General features: G+C 47.4%; 1 protein-coding gene across 1 annotated transcript in view; it reads right to left on the reverse strand.

The window, feature by feature from the left end:
• The window catches only part of PGBD5 (piggyBac transposable element derived 5), a 201,874-nt gene that overhangs the window by 19,946 nt on the left and 163,522 nt on the right, over window positions 1–18,406 (reverse strand). The window contains exon 6 of the mRNA XM_033935358.1: window positions 5,323–5,428. Coding sequence (XP_033791249.1) covers window positions 5,323–5,428 — 106 coding nt within the window. The remainder of the gene's footprint in view (window positions 1–5,322; window positions 5,429–18,406) is intronic.

Genomic DNA, 18,406 nt, shown 5'->3' on the forward strand with positions numbered 1-18,406 from the left:
AGGCTCATGTGGGGATGGGGCTAGTGGTGGAATGAGACAGGACCAGGTGTCTTTTTTTAAATCTGGTAACCCTACACTGGGGTAAAATGGCCAAATTTCCTAATTTTTTTGTATTAATGGTTACATGATAATTTTGTCGTTAGTGCTTAGCATTAAAACAGATTTGTGCATGAGCCCTTAGTGTTACCCATGATGTAAGCAGTAAGGGCCTGATTCTCTAAAAGTGCGTCCCGATTTTAGGCAGCTGTAGGCGTCCTATAGCTGTCTAATCAGCCAATCGGGATGCCCGTTTTAAAAAAAAAATGCTCCCCAGGCAGGCCGCCTATATTGAAGGCGAGGCCCGCAAGACACCTAGGCCCTGATTCTGAATAGGACGCCCGGGAGAGGCATCCTATTCAGAATCGGCCTAAACTAAACCCCGATTCTGTAACCGGCATCCATGTTACAGACGCGGGTTAGAGAAACGGGTTAGATTAGACACGGCCCGCTACACTTATCGCGGCAAGGGATCTCTCTGCCGCTATAAGTATAGCGGGCTGCGGCCCCCTGACCAGGAGGGTGCCTAAACCCTCTGCCCGAAGACGCACCCCCCCACACACACTACCGACCGCTCCCCCGACATTACCGATCTCCCCCCCCGACAATATCTTTCGCTGACAGGAGGGTGTCCAATCCCTCCTGCCCGAAGATGCACCCCCCTCCCCCCCCGGCGCTAACAACCCCCAAACCTCCACTCCACCAAACCTGTTCTTAGATGGGTCTTGCACGTCTTGAGCTGGCAGGCACGCCTCGTCGAAATGAAGCGGGCCCGCCCCTTCCCGGCCCATCCCGCCGAAGCCTAAGGCCTGATTGACCCAGGCTCTAGAAGCCTGGACCAATCAGGCCTTAGGCATAGCGTGTCCGTCCATCCCCACTAAGTCTAAGGTCTGATTGGCCAATCAGGCCTTAGATTAAGTCTAAGGTCTGTTTGGCCAATCAGGCCTTAGATTAAGTGGGGATGGGCGGACCTGCTATGCCTAAGGCCTGATTGGTCCAGGCTTCTAGAGCCTGGGCCAATCAGGCCTTAGGCTTCGGCGGGATGGGCCGGGAAGGGGCGGGCCCGCTTCATTTCGACGAGGCGTGCCTGACGGCTCAAGACGTGCAAGACCCATCTAAGAATAGGTTTGGTGGAGTGGAGGTTTGGGGGTTGTTAGCGCCGGGGGGGGGGGTGCGTCTTCGGGCAGGAGGGATTGGACACCCTCCTGCCAGCGAAAGATATTGTCGGGGGGGGGGAGATCGATAATGTCGGGGGGGGGCGGTCGGTAGTGTCGGGGGGGCGGTCGGTAGTGGGGGGGGTGCGTCTTCGGGCAGGAGGGATTGGGCACCCTCCTGCCAGCTATCGATATTGTCGGGGGGGAGGGGAGATCGGTAATGTCGGGGGGGGGCGGTCGGTAGTGTCGGGGGGGGGTGCGTCTTCGGGAAGAGGGTTTGGGCACCCTCCTGGTCAGGGGACCGCGGCCCGCTATACTTATAGCGGCAGAGAGATCCCTTGTCGCGATAAGTATAGCGGCCGCGTCTACTTACAATGTAGGCCAGCATTTTGCTGGCCTACATTTTAAGCTTCTTCTCTACTAGGGAGACGCGTAGGGCCGCCTAGGTTCAGCCTAAGGCCCGCCTAAGGCCCTTAGACGAGCTTAGGCATCTTGCGGGTTTCCCTAGGCTCCCGGAGGCGCCTTCAGGCTTGCCTGGGGAGCATTTTTTTTTTAAAAAACGTGCATCCCGATTGGCTGATTAGACAGCTGTAGGACTCCTAAAATTGGGATGCACTTTGGAGAATCAGGGCCTAAGTGCTCATTTACTAAGCATGTGCTAATTGGTTCAGTGTGTAGTAATGTAGCTAACTGGTTAGTGTATAGCGATGTAGCTATGCTGATTAGCGCAGAGCACACCCACTCAACCCTCAATCCATGCCCCCTTCGCCAAAAATGAAATTTTATTTTATAGTGCGCAAGTAGTGTCTGCACATCCTAAAATTACTGCAGGAAGCCTCAGTGCGACCCGCAGTACGCCATTTTTTTTTTGCTGTAGCAAGCGTGCATTAGTGCTTACCACAGCTTTGAAAAAGGCATAGGGTTACCATATGGCTCCAGATAAAGGAGGACGGACTGAGACATCCGGGTTTTACTTCCACTGCTTTCAATGAAAGTAAACCCGGCTATCTCAATCTGTCCTCTTTTTTTTCTGGAGCCATATGGTAACCCTAAAAAAAAAGAGTCCCTTAGCATGCAATAGGAAGGGGGTATTCACAGTACCCTAGTAAATTATGGTAAATAAAGACTTGAACGGTCCACCCAGTCTGCCCAGCAGTCACAATCATTATCCATTTGTGGTTGAACCAACAATTGATCATCATCTTTCTTTAGCATTTCTGGGACATAGAAGATAGAAATCCACCTGGCACTGTCTTTAGGTTCCAACTATTGGAGATGCCATCAAAGTCCACTCCTGCCCATCCTAAACCAAATTGCCATATCCAGGACACAGACCGTACAAGTCTGCCTGGCAGTGGCCTTAGTTCTTCACAGCCAGAGTCACCATCTAGGCACCTCTCGACAATCAAACACACATTCAATCATTTAAGTTTTGTTTTATTTTCCTATCCATTTTCTAATTAGGGATCTTCTGTGTTCATCCCATGCCTTCTTGAATCCTGTCACTATTTTTATCTCTACCCTTGGAGGGCATTCCAGACCTCAACCACCTTCTCCATGAAAAATAATTTCTGGACATTACTCCCGAGTCTACCACCCCGCAACCTCAATTCACGTTCTTCAGTTTTAGAGTTTCTCTCTTCTCTGGGAACAACAACAATTTATTATTTCTATAGCGTAACCAGGCGTATGCAGCGCTGTACATTATACATGTAAGAGATGGTCCATGCTCAGAAAAGCTTACAATCTAATAACAGACACACAGAGGGGGCTAAGAGGTGGTAGGGGACTCTTAAGGGAATGAAAGACAGATAGGTTGGTTGAGTCAGTATTTAAACGCAGCTTCAAATAAGTGGGCTTTTAATCTGGCTTTGAAGGCACATGACGTATTGACGATTACTGTGAGACACCCTGACCTTAGTCTGTTTGTGTTGTTAAACGCGCCAATTTCATTTGAATATCACTAGCGTCCATGTGTCTTTGGCAGTGAGTTCATTTCTGTTTTGTGATTCTCAAGACTCCTGAGGAAGGCCTGGTGGCCGAAACATGTACGTGTCGAGTCATTTGAATCATTGATTATACCATGATGATATTGGAAGAATAAAGATATTTATATCTTCAGATGCGTTTGTGGACACTTTATTAGTGCACATCATTCTTCTTTGGACAACTCCATTCTTTGTTTTTTGGTATTCGGCCTGACGTATTGAGCCAGGCAGGTTGTTCCAAGTATGCGACGCAGCAAGGTAAAAGGGACAGAAAGATTTGGGTGTTTATTTTTATATTAATACCTTTCAAGGTATTCATAGTCATAGCCAAAATGTATGCAGCAAGTTTGGACAATACTGTTAAGTGTATATAAACGATGCTTTTAGGAGCACCTATGGCTGCCAACCAGAGATTTGGTGTATTTAGGCGAGTGCCTATATTTAGGTGCGTGCACCAATGCTGGTTTGTACTAATGTGCTTATAGAAAGACTAAGCAGCACAAAGAAATTTGGTTCCTAAATTTTGGCATCTTAGTAATAGAAAGATAGATAGATAGAAAGATGACGGCAGAAAAAGGGCCAAGGCCCATCAAGTCTGCCCACTCTATAGACCCTCCCCTTAAGATTAGCCAATGTTTTACCCTGACCCACATAGGGATCCCACATGGGCGTCCCATTTATTCTTAAAATCTGGCACACTGCTGGCCTCGATTACCTGTACTGGAAGCTTGTTCCATTGATTAATAGCACTGCTTCCTATATACACATTAACCTCAGGCACATTCATTGTGGATATCCTGAAAACTCAACTGGCTGTGAGATCTTCAGTGCCAGGTTTGGGAAATCCTGTTGTAGGATTACAGTCCTTTAGCTATTAAAAATGGTCCTTTGTTTTGTCTGTAGTTCTGGGCAGAAAGACTAAGCACGGCACTTATTGATGTAGCAAGGGTAGAAGGCGCCCCCCACTTCACACTTTCCTCTGTGCCCCCACCCCCCTCTCTTTGCACCCCAACCTTCACCTGTTCTTTCCGCACCCCTAGGCCACACTCGTGACTTCCTTTCCTACCCCTGTACCTTTTTAAATCTTTGCCAGTGCGAGCAGCTTCTCTGGCCTACTGCTTATGCTGGCTTTCCCTCTGACGTCTCTTCCTTGCCCCGTGACCTGGAGTGATTTCAGAGGGAGCCAGGTCGGTGCGAGCAGCAGGTTAGAGTAGTTACTCGTGTTGGCAAAGATTTTAAAGAGATGGGGGGAAGGGAGGGCGCAAGCATGGTGTGTGTGTGTGTGGGGGGGGGTACAAAGGTACAGATGCCTCCACCAAGACATCACCCGGGGGTGGGGTGGGGTAGGGTGGCCCGCCCCCCTCCCCCCTTTACTACGCCACTGTCTGCTATGATCCTTTGATATATAGTTTTTAGAAAAAACAATCAAGTGCACTATCATTATTTTATTCTCTCCCAAGAGAACAATTCAGGTTCTACCTACACTACAGGATGCTCTCAACCATTCCTTTTATTAGTTTAGTAACCCTTCTCTATGGTTTCCCCTGCTCCATCCAGAAAATTTTCTTAAATATGGAGATGTCGCCAAACAACAACATGGGGCCTCATCTGGGGTCTATCCAGGATGGAAATAATTTAGTAAATATAAATGCTAATCACTCCTCCTAAACTGGATAATTAACTGGGACATGTCTGCACCTTAGCTGAGATCATGCTGCAGGGAGCTGTAATCTTCTTTTCGTACCATATGATACTAATACAAGCCAAAAAGAGCCATGTCCCAAACAAAGGATGCTTTTTGTGGTGTACCAGTACAGGCAATACTCTTGCTATATACAGTTTAATTAACAACAATGTTCTTCTGTGTTTTTTGCCAGTTTCTCATTCACTTCCTGACATTATTTGTGAGTCACGTATCTGCACATGCAAGATTAATTTCCACAGGGCTGCTGTTAGATATGCTGAGGCCCAGGTCAGAAATCTGTGTAGGGGCCCCAAAACCCACCAAAGGACTGGGGCTCCTTTAGCTTCAGGCAAGTTTGGAGATCCCTGTGGCATACAGCCCAGAACTACTGCCCTATTTACACCTCCAGTGTCACGTTTTCCGTCTGACCTTTGAACTGCTGCTGCCTCTGTTAACTTACTTGCTGTATTTGTCATCATATTTGCAGATGTAGCTGAGATGAGCTGCAAAGGCCTCCACAGCCAGAGGGCAGGGGATCTCTCCACTCTTCCTTTTTATTATAACTCCTGTGTGTGCAAAAGATAAAAAGGTGGTCTCTTGTCATTATTTCCACAAATCACATTGTACCATTGGTGGGTGATAGCTTAACCAAGCCTCAAATCATCTTCCATTTCAGGTTGGGGGGAGGGGAGAGTGTCATGGATTTGATTATACCACCTTTCTGTGGTACAACCAAAACAGTTTACATTTATTATATGCAGTGTGAATTCAATGAATACCTTATTGTTATTATTAAGATAGTTTTTACTCACCAGACATTTGATGTTTCTATTTTGACTGTATTTAAGAGATAAAACTTGTAGCAAAAGCATTATCAAGATAGGATTAAAATGAAAACAATACCTATATCAGTTTGAAAGATTAAAAAAAAAAAACTTGAAACGAGGACACAGCCCAAACTTTCTACACCATAGGTGGCTCAAGCTTACAGACAGCAGGTTTCCTACTTCCTTGCTGTGATTCAGCTGTTTCTTTTGCAGCTGCAGTCAGCAAGGTGAGAGGAATAGTCTCATTAGTTGCTTTGGGAGTTAGGGATATGAGAGAGAATGAGAGGAGAGAGAGAATGAAGGCTGGGGCCTATCAGAGCAAGACTGGGTAAAGGTGGGGGGAAGGGGTTATGAGATAGGAGGGACAGGATGAAGGTTGAAGTGATATGAGAGAGTAAGAGAGAAGGTGAAGGTTGGGGATGGTATGAAAGTGAGAGATTGACTAGGGATATAAAAGAGACTGGGGAAAATGAAAGAATGAGAGATAAAATAAAGGGTGGAGGTGATATATAAAGAGAGAGGCTGGATGAAGGCTTGAAGAGGATGTTATGAGAAAGCAAAAGAATAGGGGGAACCCAGGCCAGATGATCCATGAAACAGAAGCAATTGCCTCTATGTGTCATCTTGTCATACAGCTCACAGCATGCTTCAGGTAGGGAGGCTGCTGGCCTCTGCCAGTAATTTTCAGAAGCACTTTAAGGGACTGATTTACAAAACTTTATTCACCTACAGATACAGAATGGGAAAAGAGCCTTAGGCCCAGATGTACTAAAGCCACAATCGTCACTATACCTGTTTTTAACAGCTTTAGCTATGACCACATTTGCCAACCCAAAGCAGAAAATGGCTCACCGTGTGGTGTTTTGCACAATTGCTCATTCTCCGATCCAACCATGCAAATAAATTCATTAATATTAAAATGCCATGTATACTAGTAGAGAGACTGATGCTCTCACATGGCTTCCCAATACACTAAAAAAAGTGATCACTGTGATCACTTTTAGCGATCAAAAAAAAAGCCACTGGTCAAGACCAGTCGCTTACCTGTTTAGCCCTTTTTTTTAATGGGCACAGACGCTGCGCATGTTACATATGCACAATATCTTCCCAAATAGAAAAAATAACTTTAAAAAAGGCACCCCCCCCCTTGGCTGATGACGGCTCTCCCTGATGTACCAGCACCACAAACTGACCCCACCCCCACGGCAGCGAAAATGGCAGGAGGAATGCCCACTTCCTCCTGCCATGCCAACCCCATCCTCCGCGAAAGAAAATTGGCAGGAGGGATGCCCACTTGCTCAAGCTATGGTGTCTCCCCTCCCATGCAAAAGAAAATTGGCAGGAGGGCTGCCCACTTCCTCCTGCCACCAGATGCTCCCCTGAACACCCCCCCCCCCCCACAGTACCTTTGTCTTTTGGAAGGAGTCACAGCATGGGGTTTGATAGATTGTGAGCCCACCGGGACAGATAGGGAAAATGCTTGAGTACCTGATTGTAAAAACCGCTTAGATAACCTTGATAGGCGATATATAAAATCCTAATAAACTTGAAACTTGTTTGAACTCACAACCTCAGGGTGCTCAGGCTGTAGCTCTAAACACTATGCCACACTCTCCTCATATGTTTGTCAGCCCAGCAGTTTTGGTTGCCCTAACCAATGTCAGCAAAGGCCTATGGGAAATTATATCAATCTGACTCTGGAATGTTGATGCAGAATTCTGTGCTCACCTTCCTTATCAATTAATTTAACTATTATTTCAAACAGTTTACAAATTATAAACAGAAAGATACTGGGAAATACAATAGTTTCTATATTTAGAATAAGATTCCAAGCTATAAAAGCCCCCTCTCTTGCTCTCTATCTCTGGAACCCGAAGCTTAGACCATCACCCCTCTCTCTTGCTCTACCTGGGACCCCTTCTTTTCTCTCTATCGTTGGAACCTGAAGCTTGGGACATCACCCTCCCCACCCCCCTTTCTCTCTCTTTCTTTGTGTGTTCTCTCTCATTCACAAGAACACAGAAGCAGTCTCTGTAATTGTAAAACTTATATCTCATTAATTTTAATGTTTAATTGTAACTTTTATGAATCTTACTTTTCTGTAAGCCTATTTCTATAATATATTCTTTATGCCATCACTTCTGGCTGTGCTTCTTATTTGATTCTACTCCTGGTGGATCTTCTGTGAAGGTATTGAACTTGGGACCGCGGATTGTAAGGCCGCTTCAACCGTAACCCCTCCAACTTCACATTGTGGGGGTGCGACCATCCTTGTATAATTCAATGTTTAATTGAATTATAATCTATAATAATAAAACCCTAAGGCCCTGATTCTCCAAAAGTGCGTCCCGATTTTAGGCAGCTGTAGACGTCCTACAGCTGTCTAATCAGCCAATCGGGATGCACGTTTTAAAAAAAAAAATGCTCCCCAGGCAGGCCGCCCGGGAGAGGCGTCCTATTCAGAATCGGCTTATACTAAACGCCGATTCTGTAACCGGCGTCTTTAGAGAATCAGGTTAAATTAGACGCGGCCGCTATACTTATGGCAGCAAGGGATCTCCCTGCTGCAATATGTATAGCGGCCGCGGTTGTTGCGGCCGCCTGTCCCATCACCGACAGGAGAATGCCTAACTCCTCCTGTCGGAACCCCGAGCCCCCTCCCCCCCAAACTCGTAATTTCCGACAGGAGGATGCCCAACTCCTCCTGTCGGAACCCCGGAACCCCCTCTCCCCCCAAACTCGTAATCGCCGACAGGAGGATGCCCAACTCCTCCTGTCGGAACCCCAGAACCCCCTCCCCCCCAAACTCGTAATCGCCGACAGGAGGATGCCCAACTCCTCCTGCTGGAAAGCCCAACAACCCCCCGCCCCAACTAATCTCCCTCCCCCAATTAACCTTTCAATGTTGGTCAGCTGGACGGGTCTTGCTGCCGTCCAGCCGACGGGTCTGCCTCGTGGAAATAAGACGGCACGCCCCTTTCCGGCCCATCCCCAGGCTAGGCACCTATGCCAATCAGGCCTTAGGATTAGTGGGGAAGGGCGGACCCGCTATGCCTAAGGCCTGATTGGTCCAGGCTTCTACAGCCTGGGCCAATCAGGCCTTAGATTTAGCGGGGATGGGCCGGGAAGGGGCGTGCCGTCTCATTTCCACGAGGCAGACCCGTCGGCTGGACGGCAGCAAGACCCGTCCAGCTGACCAACATTGAAAGGTTAGTTGGGGGAGATTAGTTGGGGCGGGGGGTCGTTGGGCTTTCCGGCAGGAGGAGTTGGGCATCCTCCTGTCGGCGATTACGAGTTTGGGGGGGAGGGGGTTCCGGGGTTCCGACAGGAGGAGTTGGGCATCCTCCTGTCGGCGATTACGAGTTTGGGGGGGAGGGGGTTCCGGGGTTCCGACAGGAGGAGTTAGGCATTCTCCTGTCGGTGATGGGACAGGCGGCCGCGGCGGTTATACTTTATTGCAGCAGGGAGAACCCTTGCCGCGATCAGTATAGCGGCCGCGTCTACTTACAATGTAGACCAGCATTTTGCTGGCCTACATTTTAAGCGTCTCTTCCTCTACTAGGGAGACGCGTAGGGCCGCCTAAGTTCGCCTAAGGCCTGTAGGCGAGCTTAGGCATCTTGCGGGTCTCCCTAGGCTCCCGGAGGCGCCTTCAGGCCTGCCTGGGGAGCATTTTTTTTAAAAAAACGTGCATCCCGATTGGCTGATTAGACAGCTGTAGGACGTCTACAGCTGCCTAAAATCGGGACGCACTTTTGGAGAATCAGGGCCTAAGTGCGCATGCACACTCCTACCTGCGTAATCCATGATCCGTATGTCCATGGCAGGCAGGAGTGCACATGCGCGCTACTGGCAGATAACACGGATCTCCCTGCTGTCTAGCTCCTCCAGGCATCAAGTGGCAGTCCTCCATCCAGTACACCGAAGGGCTCTTCTGTCTGCCCTCCTCTTCTAAAAAGCCTACTGAGGATCGCAGCCAGCTGTAGCAAACCTCGCAGGCCGCTCTGCACCTCAGTAGCACGTTCCCTCTGACGCACCAGATCGCGTCAGAGTGAACGTGCTACCGAGGTGCATAGCGCCTGCGAGGTTCGCTACAGCCAACCGCGATCCTCAGCAGGCTTTTTTAATTGCAGATTGCTCTCTCTCTTTCTTTGGGGCAGACACGAACGACCAGAAAGAGCAGGTATAGGGTGCTGCTGGACAGGGGGGGAAGTAAAAGGCAGGGAGGCCTACTGCTGGACAGGGGGAGCAGGGAATAGGTGCTGCTGGACAGGGGTGGGGGAAAGTAACAGGCACGGAGGTCTACTGCTGGACAGGGGGAGCAGGGAAGAGGTGATGTTAGACAGGGGGGAAGGGAGAAGGGCTGCTGCTGGACAGGGGGAGCAAGGAAGGGGTGCTGCTGGACACGGGGGAGATAAAAGAAGGGGAGAAGGGCTACTGCTGAACAGGGGGAGCAGGCAAGGGGGTTGGTGGACAGCCAAGGAAAGAGAGAGACAGAAAGACAGACAGAAAGCGGCCAAGCAGAGAGAAAGAGAAAGAAATACAGACACACACATCTATTCTAGCACCCGTTAATGTAACGGGCTTAAATACTAGTTATATCAATAAACCAATTAAACATACCAACATTAATAGACACATGGGGCCTGATTCTATAAACAGCACTTAACTGCATCTAACTTCTAGGCGCCAGTCAGCATGGTTGTCACAATCAACCACTAGGCAATCTTTATAGAACCATGCTTAGTAGTGCCTAAGCAGACTTAGACACTAGGCATTCTAGTGATAGGTGACGGTATATTAGGCCAAGTTTTATCTGGTCTAATTTATCGACACCTAAGTCAACCATGCCTATTCTCCGCCCCCTAACCACATCTACTTTTCAGATAGGCCTTATGCAGTATTCCACACAAAACCTAAATCAATCATTAAAATAATTTTTTAAATTGGTTTTTTAATGGTGTGGTCAATTAGCATGCCATTTAAACCAATTTAAAATAATTGAATTCTGTGTGGCATTAAGTTAGATGTCGTTAGTTGTCCGTAACCAGGGTCTCTAGCAGTGCCTAAGCTAGGTGGTGTTTATAAAATCAGGCCCATGGAGTAAAATTAGTTTGAACTGTAAACAAATTTCAAAAAATTATGATATATTTATAATATAAATCATAAATAAAACATAAAATTCATGTAAAAATAAATAAAATTAATAAAAAATGCTTTATTAAAATGAATCGACCAATTTTTAAAAAAATATAAGAAGTCCTTCCTGTGCTGCAAAAATATTGATTAATGCTTATTTTTAGTACAATCAAAAATATCTAAGTGCCTGTAAATTAAATACCTAAGGCTCTCTTTTACTAAGCCGCTGTAGAGGTTTCTACCAAGGCCAAGGGCACTAAATGCTCCGACGCTGCTCTGACATGGGAATTCTATAAACGTTGGAGCAGCGTCGGAGCATTTAGAGCCCTAAGCCGCAGCAGAAACCTCTACTGTGGCTTAGTAAAGGGGGGGGTGGTGTAAATTTGCAATTTATAAATATGTAGGATCAGAAACCCTGACTATGTGCAATAAAACGTGTCAAAATGTGCAAAAGATCTAGTTTGTAAAAGGGATTATTTTTTGTTCAAGCTATATTCATGTATCATTTTTACCATAACAGCTTTGAAATCTATTTTTTTTTTTAAAAACCTCAGGTTTCCTTAAGGAATGTCTGCAAAATGAGTCTCATACATTAGAAGAGGTCAGGTTTACGTCTGACAATATCAAACTTTCAAGGCCCTTGCAATTTGTGTGTGTGTGTGTGTGTGCAACGTCTAACAGTACATACAGCGCCTTTACCAATTGCTGCTGTGGCTACATATTTTTAGAAACAAGTCCATTCTTTTCAGCACCTGCCATATATTTCACTGCTTAAAACGGCACTTCATTTCTTTTAATTGACTTGCAGCATGGCTGAAAAGAATCCACACAATTCACAGATCTGACATCAACGGTAGTTTATTGTCCATGGGCGCCAAGCTGCTCCGGTAAACTGAGGCAGATCAGAGCAAAGCTTCAGGAGAGAATAATGAACATCTTCCTGTTATTTATCATTTGGCAATTTATTAGTCTCTTTTCAAATAAACTAATTGTAAATTTAAGAGTCAATAGACAAAGACAGATTAAAACTGTCTCTGGTAGCTACAGTACAGAGCCATTTTAGGAACCAGACTTCCAGAGGTTAGCATAATCCATCTGGTAAACTGCTCTACTAATGTTTTATATGTGGTTTTTATATTTCTTAATGACAAGAGCTCTGAAAATAATATCCAGAAGTTAATTTTTTTTTATATTGTTAATTTTTTTTTATATTGCTACTGCACTTTGCCTCACATGCAAAGTTGAGAATGAAAGGGAGGGGAACCTTGGCCACAATCATGGGATCATAATCTATACACACATAAGAACATAAGAATTGCCACTGCTGGGTCAGACCAGTGGTCCATCATGCCCAGCACCCTAATCAAGACTAGCCCTACCAGTGCACGTTCTTGTTCAGCAGGAACTTGTCTAACTTTGTCTTAAATCCCTGGAGGGTATTTTCCCCTATAACAGCCTCCGGAAGAGCGTTCGAGTTTTCTACCACTCTCTGAGTGAAGAACTTCCTTACGTTTGTACGGAATCTATCCCCTTTCAACTTTAGAGAGTGCCCTCTCATTCTCCCTACCTTGGAGAGGGTGAACAACCTGTCCTTATCTACTAAGTCTATCCCCTTCATACCTTGAATGTTTCGATCATGTCCCCTCTCAATCTCCTCTGTTCAAGGGAGAAGATGCCCAGTTTCTCTAATCTTTCGCTGTACAGCAGCTCCTCCAACCCCTTAACCATCTTAGTCGCTCTTCTCTGGACCCTTTCGAGTAGTACTGTGTCCTTCTTCATGTACGGCGACCAGTGCTGGACGCAGTACTCCAGGTGACGGTGCACCATGGCCCGGTACAGCGGCATGATAACCTTCTCTGATCTGTTCGTGATCCCCTTCTTTATCATTCCTAGCATTCTGTTTGCCCTTTTTGCTGCCGCCGCACATTGCATGGACGGCTTCATTGACTTGTCGATCAGAACTCCCAAGTCCCTTTCCTGGAAGGTTTCTCCAAGTACTGCCCCGGACATCCTGCATGAGATTTTTGTTACCGACATGCATCACTTTACACTTATCCACACCACAAAGCACTTGTGGCAACCATATAAGAACACAGGAAGTGACACCAGAAAGCACGAATGGCAATCTCATAAGAACCCAAGAAGTGCTATGCTGGGTCAGACCAATAGGCCATTAAGCCCAGCATTCTTTCTCCAAAATCAGCCAATCCTGGTCACTTGGAAATACCTAGATCTTACTGGGAAGATCCTGTCCCTGCAGTTTATTCTAAGAAGAGGCAATGATACCATGTTTATCTGACTAATAACTCTTAATGGACCTGTCTTCCAGAAGCTGGCCCATAACTTTTTAAAACCCAGCTTTGTTATAAACCTTTTAAAAATTGTTTTAAGCCCTTATAATTTAGGGCTAAAACAATAGAAATTTCCTTTAGACATATTATAATAGAAAATTTGTGGAGCATATACTGTATTAAGTGAAAATGGAAGGAATATCAGTCCTATAATCAACAGGTAACTGAAGAGAATTATGTTTAGAATTGTAAACCGCTAAAACACCCTTCAGGCTACATGTACTTCAGCTTGTGCCCCCTGGATATTGCAGAAGCATTTACATATTATGAATAGAGAGCTTGCTCAATTCTCCTGGGGGGTAGAGGGGGGGCAAGAAACCTAAATTAGATTGTTAAACTATTTGGGAAATTGGGCTCAAGAGAGATTATGATTCATCTTTATAACTGGGCATATCTATTATGACATCTTGGGGACTGGACTCTTTCATTGGAGGATTATACACCTCTGATGTTGGAGAAAGAATTTTTCTCTTCAAAGAAGAAAAAAGGTTGACCCAACTATAAACCAAGTGTTTATATCCAAGTACGGTAATACACTCTCTCTCCTTTCTCCAATCCCCCCAGCACCAATAATCTTACTTTCCTTGAGGTATCCTGTACTGGCCTGTTGCAGCCTGGCCAGCCCAGCCTCAGCCTGGCAGTCCCAGACCAAGCCCCAGTCCAAGCTCCAGTCCCAGCCTGGCAACCCCAGACCTAGCCCCAGCCATTACAGGCCTCCCGCAGGCCTGCCTTAAGACCTGGTAGTCCAGCAGTGAGCCGGGACAGGAGCAATGATTCCTCCTGTGTCCTGTTCAAGCCTGCTCTGCTCCACCCCACCTCCCTCCCACCCCCTGGACACATCCACAGCCTACCTTTGATGCATTAATGGTACAAAGGTGAACTAGGGTAGAAGTGATGCTCCTATATTTCTGTCCCATGCAGACTCGCTGTTGAAAATGGCTGCCGCGAGTTCCTGCAAAAACCTTGCGAGACCCAGCAGTCTCATGAGCATTTTCAATGAGTCTGCACAGGACATGAGCTTAGGAGCATCGCTCCTGCCCAGATACATCTCTAATAATAATAATAATAATAATTTTATTTCTTATATACCGCTATACCATAAGTTCGAAGCGGTTTACAACAAGTTACATACAATGAGAGTAAGATGTTTACAACAAGAAGTAAGAGATGTTTACAACGAGATACATACAATGAGTGTATGAGATGTAAGGAGAACAGAAAAAGTACTTTCTGGGATACAAATTGCAAATGGAAGAGAACCAAAATGGTTTGAATCAAAAGGAAGTATCTAGTCAGAGATTGGGGTGCAGGGGAAAACAATTTGGGTGGAATACCTTTACAAATGGGAAGAAGGATGAGTTAATCTAAAATCAAGAGAATTGGGGATTGGGATGAGGATAGCTGAGAGGGATTGGGCAAGAATTGGGAATTAGAATTAGTTAAAGAGACGGGTCTTCAGTGATTTTCTGAAGTCGGCGTAAGAAGTGGCCTCGACAATGGGTTTTACGAGCCATGTGTTCAGTTTGGCTGCCTGGAATGATAACATTCTGTCTAGGAACTTCTTGTAAAGACATGATTTCAGGGATGGGTAATTAAAGAGATTTATTCTGCGAGAGCTCTTATTAGAGCTGTTGAGGATGAATTAAGAGGCGAGGTAAGTTGGTAGCATCCCAAAGACAGCTTTGTAGCTGATGCAGGCAAACTTGAAGAGTATTCTGGATTACACCGGCAACCAGTGGAGTATCTGGAAGTATGGGGTGACATGTTCCCATTTTTTTAAACCAAAGATGAGCCGGACCGCAGTGTTCTGAATTAATCTCTAGACCATCAATGCATGAAAAGTAGGCTGTGGATGGATCTGGAGTGGGGATGGGTGGGAGCGAGAGAGGTGGGGTGGAGCAGAGTCAGTTGGGACAGGACACGGGAGGGACTGCTCCTGTCCCTGTTCACCACTGGACTATCAGGACTTAAGGCACATGCCCCTTCCAGACGCAATTTTGATGGGAAGCTTTTCAAAACCCGGACAAAGTGCCAGGTTTTGAAAAGCCGCCAGACCCCTGAACATATTCTCGAAAAAGAGGACATGTCCGGGGAAATCTGGACATCTGGTACCACTACACTTGGGGACACTATGCAGGCAGTTGCTGCTGGTGAGAATAGGGGAGCCCTCTGAGGAGGGGTTGGGAGGGGGGGGGGGAAAGGCAGAAGTGTTGTGAAATGGCTGTCTTATTTTTGTGTTATTAGACTCAGTTTTTAAATTGATGTCTTCAAATATTTTTGTAATATGATCCACTCTAGAAGTACATATTAATAAATATCATTTGTGTATAGTCTCATATGTTATCCACAAGACACAAATCCAACTACAGTCAAACCTCGGTTTACGATTGCACCGGTTTGCGAGTGATTTGCAAGACGAGCAAAATATTCGCAAAATCAGGGCCTCGGAAACCGAGTTTGACTCGGTTTACGAGTGCCACCCCCCCCTCCCCCCCGCGATCCTGCATCCCCCCCGTGATCCTACATCCCTCTCCGAGCACCACAACAACATCGCTTACCCCGATTGGGCACCGGCACCAGCACCAATGCACAGGAGGTGCCGGTGCCCGAAGATCCTCCCTCTTCTGGCCTAGGCTGGGCTGGACGGTGCGACGGAGATCCTCCCTCTTCACTGTGCTGGGCTGAACTGGGCTTTGAGCATTTGCGCATGCTCAAAGCCTTCTGGTCTCGCTCTCAGATTCAGAATCTCGGAGAGAGCGATACCAGAAGGCTTTGAGCATGCGCAAATGCTCAAAGCCTAGTCCAGCCCAGCACAGGGAAGAGGGAGGATATCTGTCGCACCGCCCAGCCCAGGCCAGAAGAGGGAGGATCTTCGGGCACCGGCACCTCCTGTGCATTGCTGCTGGTGCCGGTGCCCAATCGGGGCAAGCGATGTCGTTGCAGTCCTCGGGGAGGGATGTAGGATCGCTGGGGAGGGGGGGGGCGACACGAGCGGGGGGGAGGATGCCGGTTTGCAGGGGGGATGCCGGATCGCGGGGGGGGGGGGTATGGAGCAGTGTCACTGGCCTCAAGGGGGAGGGGATGGAGCAGCGCCAGTAGCTTCGGGGGGGGGAGGGGAGGAGGAGGTGGAACAAATCAAAGCAAGTTTCCCTTATTTCCTATGGGGAAATTCGCTTTGATATATGAGCAATTTGGTTTACAAGCTTAATTCTGGAACGAATTATGCTCGTAAACCAAGGTTCTACTGTATAATGTGCTCAAAATGTTTTGTAAATATTTTCAAATCTGATAGTCAACAAAGGTGATACATAAGATGTAATTAAATTAATAGAAGCTTTGTTAAAACAGAGGATAGTGCAGTGTTTCGACTCCAGTGAATTATTGGATTTGAGACAGTATAATTTTATTAGAAGTATCAAACAATCTGATTAAATGCTTTTAATGGATGTCCTGAAAGTTACATCCGGGGAGGATACAAGCCTATGACATAGCTTTGCATAGGAGACCTATAGAGCAATTAAGGACTACATTGACTAATGTATGGTACTTTGCTGATGCCAATAGTGCTGGTATATGTTATCAGATATGGGCTCCACTGCATAAATGGGCCTCGTGGTAATGTGCACTGAAGTAAAAAGATAGAAGAAGGGAAGCCAGGGCACGAAGCAGACCTCAGCGGTTGCAGTGTCCCTTTGTTTTCTGCCTTTGTTTTTCAGCGGCGGAGGGCAGGAGGAGGAAGCCACGAGGAGGTAGCCAGGGGAGGAAGGCAGAGCAGGCAGGAGGAACCGGGGTCGCGGCGAGAGGTAGCTCCGCCCACCCCCACCGCGTCACAGGTCGTGTCGGCGCCCGGGCTCTCCTTTAAGAAGAAGGGAGCCAACGGCGCCCAGCCGTTCGGCGCGCGGTGAAGGCGAGCGGCAAAGGCGCTCGCCTTAGCGAGAGCGCCTTTGCGAAGGAGCCTTTCGAGGGAGCCAGAAACGCCAAGTAATTCACTTTTCTCTTCTTTTCTCTTTTTCTTTCTCTCTCTCTTACCCACAGCAGGAGCACACCAGCACTTCACAAGAGCGATGGAGGACCCAGGATCCCAGAGGTACTTTCCGGTATACTGCACAGAGTGCAATATGTACGACTACCTCCCTTTGGGAAGGCGGGAGTACATATGCAGTCGGTGTCAGGAACTGGAAAGCCTGAGGATGGAGGTTGGCAGATTGAGGGTCAGGGTCCAGGAACTAGAGGGACTGGAGGAACTGCGCACCATAGAGGAAACGAGCTGGTCTACCCAGAACACAGATGGATCAGGCCCCATTGTGGACCAGGTGAGGGACCTCGAGAGATTCATTGAGGAGGCCTATAGGACGGTGGAGGAACGGGATCAGCTGCAGTACAGACGGATGTCGGTAGACGAGACCCAGGATCCACAAGGCGATACCGGGGAAGGACCTAGCGGAGGGACAACGCAAGAGGAGGAGACCACGACTCACCAGGACCCCGAGGGAGAGACACCACACTACACCGAGGACACGGACCTGAGGCAGAGGAGGTTGCTGAGGAAAGGAAAGTCTGCTATTGTGGTGGGAGACTCGATCTTGAGAGAGGTAGACAGTCACGTAGCTGGAGGAAGGGAGGACCGGCTAGTGACTTGTCTCCCAGGGGCCAAGACACGAGACATCACTGATAGGATCGAGAGGATCCTGGACGGAGCAGAGACAGAGGAGACTGCGGTAATAATCCACGTCGGAACGAATGATGTGAGCCGGAGGAACTTCAGCATGGCCACACTGACTGACCAGTTCAGGGTCCTGGGACGAAAGCTGAAGCGGAGCACACGGAGGATAGCATTCTCGGAGATCCTGCCTGTACCGAGAGCAGATGCAAAGAGGCAGGCAGACCTCCAAGCTGTGAATGCATGGTTGAGGAGATGGTGCCAGGAGGAGGGCTTCCGCTTTGTGAGGAACTGGACGTCCTTCTGGGGAAAGAGCAAGCTCTACCGGCGGGACGGCCTGCACCTGAGCACAGCGGGAACCAGACTACTGGCAACCAATTTGAGGAAGGAGATCGAGAGGGCTTTAAACTGAGGAGAGGGGGAAAGCCGACAGCTGATCTGATGTTGACGCTTCGGACAACAGTATCCAGAACAGATGCTGAACAGGCTGACTGCAGGGAGGAAACAGAGGGACCGGAAGATCTCCAAATCAGACAGCGAGGGAAACATCAGGTAAAGGGAGCTTGCTG

This window comes from Geotrypetes seraphini, chromosome 3 (genome assembly GCF_902459505.1).
Source record: "Geotrypetes seraphini chromosome 3, aGeoSer1.1, whole genome shotgun sequence".
NCBI lineage: Eukaryota > Metazoa > Chordata > Amphibia > Gymnophiona > Dermophiidae > Geotrypetes > Geotrypetes seraphini.